Source organism: Parasteatoda tepidariorum, chromosome 9 (genome assembly GCF_982258835.1).
Source record: "Parasteatoda tepidariorum strain Cologne lab strain chromosome 9, Ptep-v5.0, whole genome shotgun sequence".
In the NCBI taxonomy this organism is placed as follows: domain Eukaryota; kingdom Metazoa; phylum Arthropoda; class Arachnida; order Araneae; family Theridiidae; genus Parasteatoda; species Parasteatoda tepidariorum.
In genome coordinates this window covers 67,751,701-67,764,361 of record NC_141763.1, presented here as the reverse complement: position 1 = coordinate 67,764,361, position 12,661 = coordinate 67,751,701, and the positions used below count along the sequence as shown (strand labels likewise).

At 27.5% G+C, this 12,661-nt stretch overlaps 1 protein-coding gene across 3 annotated transcripts in view; it reads right to left on the bottom strand.

Moving 5' to 3' along the window:
• LOC107451897 (protein-L-histidine N-pros-methyltransferase) overlaps positions 1–12,661 on the bottom strand; it is a 369,659-nt gene that overhangs the window by 305,166 nt on the left and 51,832 nt on the right. For all 3 annotated transcript variants that reach the window (XM_043038695.3, XM_043038696.3, XM_043038697.3), the window contains exon 3: positions 4,791–4,981. In XM_043038695.3, the coding sequence (XP_042894629.1) occupies positions 4,791–4,981 (191 nt within the window). The remainder of the gene's footprint in view (positions 1–4,790; positions 4,982–12,661) is intronic.

Sequence of the window (12,661 nt, the reverse complement as noted above, 5' to 3'; positions counted from 1 at the left end):
ATAAAATAGTTCATTAATTTATAAAATTCTACAAGAATTTAAAAAAGAAAAAAATTATATTTTTCGGAACGTTGCAGAACATTTTCATATAAAAAATTTTCATCTCTTGATTTTGATGAAATATGCGACGTTTAAGAATTGTTCAAGCAAATAAAAATATGGATGTTACCAACGATAAAAAAATTGTAACGCAAGAAAATTAGAAAAATGATATTGAAGGTGAAAAAAGAACTAAATTGGAATTGGATTGTGTGAAGCATTGATTCTGATGGCAGTTGATGTATTTAAATTAAAAACTCTTGCAACTGTTATAAGATAAAATTACATGATTAAAAAACTTCATTCGCTTAAAAAATATTCAAATTGGCTGTATATAACATGTTTCAAGCTCTCAAAAATAGGCGCTCATTTTCACGACTAGCCAGACGTGAATAAGATGGAAAAAAAGTGTTTATCCCTTTTAGTTTACCTCATTCACGTCTAACAAATCTTGATAATTGGCGTTGATTTTTGATCCCTTTGAAACATGTCGACTGTTATAGCCAATCTGTATAATTTTTAAGCGAATAAAGTTTTCTAATCAATACCACTTCCGTTTCTTGAAATATTTTTTAATATAAGATAAAATGCTTCAAAACTCTACTTGTACTCGGTATTTTTTTTTACATATCAAAAGATATCATAACAAATTCTAATGGACGATTGCTATTTTCAGATAATGACTTATGTTTCTTTAAAACTCATAAATAAATTCAATAAAATTTTACCTGAGGTTTCAGGAAAAAACTTATCAAAAAGTTTAATAAAAGTCTTGTAAATTTGATTTGAATGAAATGCGAAGAATTGCTACAGGGTACAGAAAAAAAAACAGATTTCTTATTACACACCACTTTTATATTGACTTTAGAAGAATCCTTAAAAGTTTTCTAGACATCATAGGATTTTCATCAAAGAAGTTAAATAAAACTTCTCTTTAAACTGAAAAGTTTCGACTGAAATATTATAATTAGGTTTTACTAAAGTAAAATGCGATTTGTTAAATAGAGTGATTTTTGTATAGCTTTTCAGAATATAGATATTTAACGAGTGTAGATTGCTATATTTAAAATGATTTACTAATTATAGTTCAGAAACTATTTTGACTGCTTCATAAGCGAGAATTCAGATTAAAAAATGTTGCTACTGTTTCGTTTTGAAATTCTAGACCTGAATTTTTGGGTCTAGTGCATTGACCCGACAATTGGTCAGTCGACAGCTCTATTGCCCGGCAGGTACGTTTGCCAGACAGGTTCTTGACATAAGTAGCCCAGTCTTATTTAAAAGTTTAAACAGTTGCCAGCAAAGAATACTATACTCATTTTCTTTCCCTGTCGGGCAAGCGCATCTGTAGGGAAAATAAATTGTCTCAAAATTTGCATGTAGAGAAAAATCAAATGTCGTGCAAATGTATATGCCAGGAAAATGAATTGTCAGGCAAACATACCTGTCGGGCAAAAGAGCTGTCGGGTAAATGTAATCATGCATTCGAGTAGTCGAGCAACTGATTATCTGACAAATAACGAAATCCGAAATTTTCGTATTACAGGTTTAGCAATGTTTTAGATGTAAGAACAGTTTTTAAACTCATTTTTTAGTGGAGGAGGGGATTTTTTCTGTCTTCGAGATTTTTTACGGTTATGTTCCAGTCGGATACAATATACGGTTTAATAGCGAATACATTAGCTATCAAGTTAACTTGATCTTCAAAAAATCTGAAAAACAGTAAAAAAAAATTGCTGGCACTCATATTGTCAAGGAATTTCAGCTGAAAATTACAGTAAGTCTATAGTTTTTTCTTTTTTTTTAATTATAATTTTAAAAAAAATTATAATTCAAGGAGCATATAAGAAACAGTTGTGCAAACAAGCCTGATAGTTTAACAAAAAAAAGTCTGAGTTTGGCTGCTGGTTGTCAAAAAGCAAGCAAAAATTAATTGGTCAATTCAATGTTTTCAATTCCTATAAAAAATAATAAAAGAAATTAATGACTTGATTTCAATTGCAGACAAAATCGGATAAAATGTACTGCCCGAAACGTAGTAGTTGAACAGAATGTTTGTAGTCGAGCAAAAGTTGTCAAATTAATGTTTGTAGTCGGACAAAATAAAAAAGGCGATTCCATTTGTAGCTTTTCTCGCTTTGTTCCGAAATTTTATTTAAGTCGAAGAATTTCTATGCGTAATGAAATTAAAAATTATATAGTGTTTCTATATTTCGATATGTCCCAGGAGAAACTTAACGATGTAGTGGTAAAAAGTTGTGGAAAAATTGCTGGAAACTTAGACAACAGCACATTTTACTTTCGATAATTGTTCATTATATTTTCGATAATTGTACAATAGTGATAATGCAAAGTTTCATTATGCAAAGTTTTGCTTAGCTCCTGTGCGGTATGCTCGTATAGCAGTATGCTCATACACTCTCTACACACAATATACGAAATTAATTTGAACTGGACAGACTGATTTTGCTCCTATTGAGCAGATACATTTTATGATTCCTCATTCCTTGAGTAAAAAAATAAAAAATAAGACATATAATAAGTTTTTTTACGAAATATTTTAGCTTAAAAATAAGTTCTTTGTTAAAGAAAATTATTGTTAAATCCCATAAACGCTCTATTCTTCAATTCTAGATTCCAATTATTATTTTATCATTCTAATTATTATTAATATCTTCATCTAATAATAATAGCACTACAAACCGCTTTCATTTTATTATTACATATTTTTTAAATTAAAAAACTTTATGAATAACAAAAGATTGGAAAGAATTAAACGTTGTTCAACCGAATTTATTAAAAATGATAAAATCAACTTCAATTATAACTTGAAAGCTAATCTATTTTATTTTCTATTTCAGAAAAAAATTGAAATGAACAATACTTTCTAGAATCGAACCTGACAAGAATTCTGGAATTGAATCGTTTTTAATTCTAGAATAAAATGAAATTAAAATAATTTCAGAAACTTTTTTTAGTTCACGTTTCATTTCTTCATCTGCAATGGCGTATAAGCTGCACTTACCTATCTTGTTTCTTTTTTCAGAACTAAGAGATTGCTTCAGAGTCAGCAGTCTAATTTCTAAAACGTTAGAGCTTACTAAATTCCGCTTTAATAAGAAAAGGCATAAAAAAAATGCTGAAAATTTAGTAGCTAGTACTTCTCAGATTTAATTACTTAAGCCTCGAGTTGGATATAAATTTCTGGAATCGAAAATGGAAAAAAAAAATTCTAGAATTGGAAATGAAAAAGAAGTAAGAGCAACCATTTTTAATTCCAGAATGAAATGAAAATTAAAATAAAATACAATTTTTTTTAGTTTACGTTTCACTTCATCTGCAATGGCGTATAAATTGCACTTACCTGTTCTTGCTTCTTTTTTTTTAATAAAAAAACTATAAGACATCTTGAGAGTAAGCATTCCAGTTTCTAAAATTTTAGAGGTTATTGAATTCTGCTCCGGTAAGAAAAGTTACATAAAAAAAAAATGATGGAAATTTGATAGCTGGTATTTCTTATTGTCTTAATAAGGTAAGAATTAAGTCTCAATATTAAAACATTTGCCTTTTTTACTTTGGGAAGTTTTTATGAGTGCTACTGCTCAACCAATAAAAAAAACATGAAGATTTTGTACTCCTCTATAGAAAAACAACATCTCCACAATATGCTATCCACAAATAATTTTTTGTTTATTATAACCAAATCAGGCATTTAATAAAAAGCCGGATTTTCTTGGCATTCTATAAGCTTTTTTATTTAATTTTTTTAAAGGTGAAACAAATTAAGCGAGAAAAAAAATCCAAAGCGTTTTATTTTGTTCAAAAATTTCTTTTAGAAGAAGAATTTTTAGAGAAAGGCAAAAAAATATTCACATTATATGCCAATTGAAATTTGGTGCTTAAAATTTGCTTCCTTATTTGTTTTGCGAAAATTTTAAATCTTACTGCATAACTTTGTTAAAAATCCTGACAAATGTTGCTTATTTTTGAGACATAAAACACAAAATAGTGTTTCCATTTGTAGAAAATTTCAGACCTTGTCTCCAGTTTCATTCGAGAACTTTTTTTAATGGAGAATTATTAATGCTATACTTTTATAAAATAAGACATAAAAAGTATTTTTACTGTTCTATAAATGATGAACTTCAGTAGAAATTTACATTAAAAACTTGCAGAAGTTTATCTTTAAAGTTAAGAATTTTTTTCATATTTATTCTCAAGAAATATCTAGTCGTGCAATTATTCTGCAGATAAAATAATCCTATAGACTACTAGGAAGCATAATAAGCTTTTAACACATAAATTTTTCAGGAAATTTTCATTAGTGCAACTGTCCGGTAGACAAAAAGTCAATTCCTCAACATCAACCTCTTTTAAATAAAATTGTTCAGAAATTTTAAACAGTGCAATTGTTTTCCGGATAAAAATTCCATTTACTAACATAAACCAATATATGCTTTCTACAGAGAACATTTCTCTTGCATAGCATTTTCATGTAAAGCAAATTTTGTATGAAAATATGCGTTTTAACTAAAGAAAAATGTTAAATTCTGATATCTTTATTTATGGATGAGTTATTTTGATCACAGTGTTGCATTGTAATAAATTAAAATATTCATTTGTTTCGTTTAAAAAAAACTTGTGTAAACTGTGTTAAATAAAAAATAGAGTAAATCTGGCCATTTTAAATCACTGACCACGCTTTGTTTCGAAAATTATTTTCCTAAAACAGAATCAAAACAAATATTCACCCATTTATGGACGTTCTTGTCATAAACCAGCATAGAAGACTTCGGGCCAAAGCGTGGAATATTTGAGTCATCAGCCAATCTGATTTTTCGAAGCTATTCTCAAGAAATACTTCAGTTTCATTGTCGGCTTCACTTAAGACAAAAGAATCTCTCAATTTACTGTCCACTAGATCCAAATCCACGTCATACCACTAAAACAATAATTAATTTTAAGTTTTAAGACTATTTCACTTCAAAAAAACAAAATTTTTAGAAAAATGAGTAGAATGAAAATTATGATGATGAAATAATGAAAAATGAAAGTAATTTAATAAATAAGTGCTCTTTGATTATTGTTTGATTTTCTACTCATATATTACCCTGTTACTTATTTGTTACATATAATGAAATTAAATTGTTTTATGTGTTATAATACAATTCAATTATTCCCAAATATTAATTTTAATGTCACAATACTATTTTCGGTCATAATTAAAGTGTAAAATAAACGCAGTATTAAAAAAATACCCCGCTATTGAGTTATTAGTAGGTCTGTTTTATGATAAATGCGGCAACTTTATTTGGCAATTACGTTCATAAATTTTTAAAATTATTTTAAAACTATAATCAAATTTTCATTCATTTTTTAAAATTACAATTGACTTCATCTCATAGTTTTTTTTATTTATTTATTCATATTTTACTTTTTAAGAACAAAGTAATTATTGAATGAATTACATTTTCAAAATATTTTCTTTTCGTTAAACTTTTAATAAGGTGTTGTGATTAATAATCATTATATAACCTTACATTGTTTCAATATCGTGAATATCAAAACATCACGATTCATACTTATTGCTTTTTCCACAATATATTAAACTTTCTAACTGATTAATTTAATTTCGTTACGTAGATTTTTATGAAAGTGTTAATTTGTGAAATGATTTGTGATTTAATTAACCTCTCTTGATCTACTCCAATTTTTTAAAAAAATTGGTAAAATACACAGAGAGGTAAACATGAAAAAAAAACACATTTTTCACTTGAAATCTTATTTTAAATTGATACTTTTTTTTCTAATTATTTCATATTATGATATAACAGAAAGAAACCTAAAATTATATCGTAGAAATTTTAAAGTTTTCAATGACATCTTATAGTTAAATCCAACAATTTAGTGAAAAGAGCTAGATTTTATGGTCGATTTGCCTTCCTTAATGTGCGGTTTATTTGAACTATAACATTTTTTGGATACTATTTAATGCTATTTCATTGAACAAAACCGTTCATTGTTTTATTTTATACTGTTAATATCTTATTTGTATAGTATTGAAGACCACTTTGTCACATGTAGCTAAACTATCACGATATAAACCTAACTATTAATATTTTTTATGCTATATTGAACAAAGACAATTGTATATTTTCTATTAGGTATTTAAAAAGCAGTATTCACAAGATAACTAAAAACAGCGCTGTATCGTATGACCACGTAAACCAACAACATTAGGTCTTCTTCTAAGTTTTTTAAATTCTACACAGGCAGAATACTTCGTTAGGCATGGAAGATATACCAGTCTTCAACCAGTTATTTTCAAAGTTGTAGCAAGTCAAGTTAACTTGATTCCAATTTATAGAGTAAATGGATTCAAATTAAGGCAGAAATAATTTTTAATATAAAGAAATTTATTGAGTACTAAAGTCAAAGATTTGTTTTAAATCTAGTTATTGTTTACACCGTCAATTTTTTTTTGTATGTTTCATGCATTGTTTTATATTAGCTTTGACAAATGCTGTTTTTTTAATATATTTTTCTTTTTTTGATGAAACTATAAAGCTTTTTAAGTGTTGTATCACTGATTAATCTGATTAAAAATTTCAACGAACCGTAGTTGGCTCAGGGTATAGAACGTTCACCTCTAAATGAGGTGAACCAGATTCGAATATTAGCGATGGCTGGTTGATGTGAATTCTGCTTTTGGTTCGCACTGACCACAGTACTGACGCAAAATATCTTCTTTGGTAGTTGGATCATGTGTTAGAATCCCCTTGCAGCTAGGCAAAACATTTGAGGTTTTCTTCTCAATGTAACGCAAAAGCGAACTGGTTCCTTAAAAAAGACTTCCACAAAGGTTAGTTTGTCCCAATGCTTGATCCAGGAATTCCTAGGTCTTTTAAATTGGGTCCAAAATTACAAGGATACGAAATTAAACATTGATAGACAGACTTAGTTCGGCTGTTCAATGCCAGTTATAAAAAATAATGTATGGTACGCTAAATGAAATTTTTTCAATGTGTGGAGAATATAAAGTTTTAAGAATTTTTAAAAGCAATTTTTTTAAAATTTTAAAAATTTAGAGAACGTATATCAGCAATCTAGCTACCCAAAATTTGGTGATATAAATAAAGATATGCCGTTTATATTATATTAATTTTGAGTATACCATTTCTTTCTTAAAGAAAGAATACTTGCATAGATTTCCAAAGTCATGGAACTGGAATTTTTTATGCACAAGACAAACAATTTCAAGATTAAAATTCAACTTCAACGTTCATTATTTGCAGCGACTTTCTGATGCACAAAGCAAACTTTAATCTTCGTTCCGGGAACACTTTGTTAGTTTCCCTTTTATGGTAGACATTGTTTAGGAAAGAAAAAGATAAATAAAGAAAAATTCTTATGACGTTCTATTTCCTAACTTTACGGGCCCATGACAGCGTGTAACGTTACAATAATTGAATCTTCCCGACTCCTGCATAATTGTAGAAATGACGATACTTTTTAATCTCGGACCTACCCCTTGCTGTGTTTTTTAGGCTCAAAAGAATGTCTGCCTAGAAATATTTTCCCAACCTCCAACCGAGTTTTTCGTATCAACACGCTAACAACATATCTCTGATAATGGCAGCACCAAAAAAGAAGGCGAAAGAAGGAAAAATGAAGGAAAAAAATATTTTTTTTAACTCAGAAGATCCCCCCATATGCTTAGTGCGTAATAATGCAGAAAATTATTTTTTTCCCTACGGAAGCTCGAAAATTCGTCTAAAATGAGCTAGACTTGCATTTCTTTCACTTTTTAGCCCCCTCCCCTCGGTATCTTAAAAAGATGTATTTTTCGGTATACTAGCTTGGGGGGGGGGATGTAATAACGCTTTTAGAGGAAAAGAAAATAAGGCTGGGGGTGTAGAGCAGGGTGGAAGAAGTAAAGAAATTGGGGAGGGTCCCAAAGAAGTATACGAAACGTTCTGTATAATGAACACTAGGGATTCTCCTATTAAAGACAGTGCATGTACATCATTTTGTGTTCCAACTATGCACTAGAAAGGTCTTAAGTCTTCTTTACTAGTTTTTTTTCTTCTTCTTTTTTTGCAGCCTATCATTTTCACAACAAACGAGAAATTTTCGTAGCATTTTTCATTTAAAAATTTACTTTTTTTTCTCTCAGCTCTTTCTCTTAGCTTAAGAAAACGTATTTTTTATTACACTTGGCGCTTCTTTTAAGAGAGAAATTTTTTTTAATAAATGGTTAAAGGCGAAGATCGTTTGTACAGATCGCCAAAATAATAAACTTTCTAAAAAGCGCTTCTTTAATGTTACGCGCTTTCTGATGCTAGGAGAACATTTTAGAAAATTCTTTTATACCTTAATTATATTTCGTAGCTTATGTTCTTTAACGCGTTTTATTTTCTAGCTTTTATTTTTGTAAGTAGTTTGCCCTAGAGGTAGTTTTTGGAAGCGAGCTTCGATCAAAGTAATTTGATTTTTCCTTCCAATTAAAAGTGGAATTTTTCTTAGTGTTCCAAAACCAGTCCTTAAAGAGAAGTTTTTTTTTTAAAGAAAATATGTTTTATTTAAGGTCATAAAATCCATAAATATGTTAGATATAAAATATAGACAATATTTTATAGGATAAAAATACACTATCATTTATTGTTTTGTACTAAGTAAGCACTATCCACAATATTATACATTACAATATTATACAAAGTCGAAAATTGAACAAGTACATATAACAAAAAGAACATATTTTAAACACAATATTATACATAAATATGAAATATAACATAAGCCATGAAAATATATAAAATGTAATAGATGATTAAAAATGTTTTTGCTTTTCTGAAAGTGTGCTTTATCCAATATTATGCACAACACAATTGCAAAATTAAAACCAATTCAATCATTCAATATTATAAAATTTATAAATACATTTTTATTCTTTGACATTCCATAAAATCGAAATACGTAATGCATCATTCATTATTATACATCAATAATCATCATTCGTCATATATTATAAACACATCATACAAACAGAACACAATATAATAATTAAAAAGAATATTAAATATTATACAAATAAAACTTAATACGTTATACGTAAAATTAAAACATTGCTACAATTGTAATTTTTGAGTGTGTTAAATTATAATATCATTCAAACTTGCAGCTAGTAGTGCTCAACTTGTACAGAAGCATGGCGCATTATAAAGATCTCAGAAAAATTGCATCTTATTATGGTTAAAAGGTACCAATGTAATGGTCCATTATTGAACTGATTCTTCTAAGAATTACAAACTCTTCTTAATTTTCGATTTAGGTCACATTATGACATTCTGGATAAAAGTTCTCTGCATTTTTACTCAATGACGACAATATTTTTCCTTGGACCTCCTTTCTTGCGAAAACCAAACATAAAGTGCCATATCTACATCTCGGAAATTCAACTCTTTCATTGTTCTTTGCTTCGTTTCTTTTTCTTTATCTAAAACAAAGCTTAAAATCAAATATTTTATTATTATTATCATTATTATCCAATACAGATGTTGTGCTGAAACTTCATTTGGATGTTCTAAGTTTGCTTGGTTTTTACCTTCATTCAATTGATTTAACAATATCAGATTTTTTATTTAGCGATTGCACATTTCTGAAAAGGCAGGGGGAAAAAACGCTTAATCCTTGATCGAATCGGTTAATTGGATTATTCGGTTAATCTATGTTCTAGTGTATTATATCTATGTATTCGGTTAATCTATGTTCTACTCTATACAGTAAGCCTCCATTTCGTTACTTTTACCCCTTTTGGCCAGTAAACAAGGAAATATCAATGATAAGATATTCATATTATTACGAGTCACCAATATATCTTTTTAGTAAATGAAAATGCATTTATGTTCAATACATTAAGTTTTAATGGTCATTAAAAAAAACAGTATTTAAAAGTCGGGTCACCCCGGTCGGGGGTATATATATATATATATATATATATATATATATATATATATATATATATATATATATATATATATATATATATATATATATATATATATATATATACATATTCATTATCTGTATACCAGGTTACCACATTAAAAAACATACATCTTATAGGGGTTATGATAAAAAATTAATTGAAACAAAACTAAACTAATTAAAAAAAACTTACTCTAATTTTACTTCTGTCTTTCTCCCCCCCCCCTTTTTTTTTTTTGCTCATTGCTTATTTCTTATGAAATATTTCAAAAAATTTAATTTTTATCCAAAGATTTCCCTTTCTAAGCAAGCTACCTTCTGAATAAAATGTCTACTACACTATTGTAATAAAAAATATAAATAATTTATTGCTTATAAATATAAACTATTAGATATTTTTATAGATATTAAATATTTTTAAGGAGATATTAATTATTATTTAAACTAAAAAATATATAAATGATTTCAGCTCTAGTTGTTATTAATATAATAGCTCATTCATAGGTCACGTATTGGAGAGGTTCCATGAAGGCTTGCGCCAAAATGCTATGAATTCTATGCCAAATTTTACGCTATGTTTAATAACATATGTATGTATACATATATCAAATAAATAACTTAATAATCAAATAAATAACTGAAGCGGAAATATATAATTGATTAAAAACTTCATTGGCTGAAATGGCAACTGGCAAGACTTGAGAATAGGAGCCTATTTTTGAGCACTTGAAACATGTTGACTTTTATTACCATCTTCATATTTTTTGAAGCCAATGAATCTCCTGGCTTCAAATCAAGGATCTTCACGACGATTTAGAATTATTAAGATACTGGTAAGCGAGAGGACCTATGGGGCAATAACCTTTGGTTATCTCATGAAATTTTCCATGTTATTGTTATTGTTAATTTCTTTGTTTAAATTATCTTGTTCCCGCTCTTTTGTTCATGGCCCCAGTCATTACATATGAAACAAAAATGCTTTTTTATTATATTTTAACCTATATTTTAAATGTTAAGAATAAAAAAAAATTAACATTTGAATATTAATAACAGTTAAACTCAAGTAATAGAGAATTTCGAGAATTATTAAATGCAAAAAAATTTCAAAATTTTTTTATTTTAGGCAAAAAATTTCATGCGGGCCACTCCACAGACTGCAGAAATGCAACTACAGAAATGGAATTTTGCGTGGGAAAAGAGAATACCGCAACTGAAATTAAATTGAACACGAGATGAATAAAGAATTTTTAATTAATTGAACAAAAGTTCCTTTTTTTTAAATTTTAATTTTTTTGAAAGTTATAGCAATTTGAAATCTTTTTTTAGCGAACTTTTTTACCACTTTCTTTTGCTTTACGTTACACTTAACTATAAAACTTAAGAAGTTGAAATTACGCAGGTAGGCAAATGTAAAAAGAATATGAAGGAATAAAAAAAATAAGATTCGATTATTAGTTCGAGAATTATAAAATACTAACTTAGAATATTAACAGTCCAAAAAAAAAATATTTTAAAATATTAACAGTAAAAAAAAATCATAATACCCGAAGTATAGCTTGCTGAAATATGCAAGTAACTACAAAGCTATCACATTTTTGATTTAAAAAATGGCTATTTATACATTGTTGTAGAAAAATATATTTTTATTTTAAAAGCTGGCCTTTGACTTGATGTAAAAAGTAACGAAATTAAATAAAATAAAAGAAAAATAATAAGAGAAAATGACTAGACGTTTATATAGAAATTTTTAAAAATATAAAAGATTCAAGACAGATAAAAGCTTTTTCCAATTTGAACTGTTACAACGATATAAGATCATCGTTTTATATCATTAACGGATAACATTACTTTTCAATTATTTCTCCTTATTGTGCCAAATAATCTGTATTCTTAAGTTAAAATATTTTCTTTTAAGTATTGTTGATTCTTTTTCAAATTCAGGTTATCATTTATTTCCTTTAGATAAACATATTAACAAAATGTCTTACATAAATTTATAATAATTATATATTCCATCAACAAAATAACCTTTTTTTCTTTTTTTTTGAAAAATATGAAAAAGAAAAGTTGTTGGAAGAAAACAATTTTTAATTACACTTTAATATATTTTCTTTTTTACTTATAACACAACTGGCAAAACCAATTACTATGAATAAAAATATTTATTTTTTGTAATAATTTTTTTTTTAAGCATTACCGCGTTGCAACATATTTTCCACCAATTTCGTTATTTGAGTGTTTCAAACCGAAAAAGAAATTGGTTCTTAAGCATCGAAATCTGAAAAAAAAAATCTATATATATTTTATATTTTATCTGAAAATATTAAAATCTATATATAATTCAACAGTTCCAAACATATCGCAAAGAATTTCTCCCATCTACTATATATCAATAAAAAAAAAAGTAAAGTATTACTAGATGCTCTATCAATAAATAAAAAGAACTCGAAATAAATAAATAAATAAAAAATTGTAAGAAAGACTAACACCCAGTTCTGCGGATAAAGAAACTAAAAACCTAAAATGGTACTTCAGTTACTTCACGCATCTACTGACGCTAGTTTTTACGAATTAAGCGTACGAGCCGCAAAGTTTGAGCAACGAGCTTCTGATTGGTTGAGGTGAAAGCATGAAA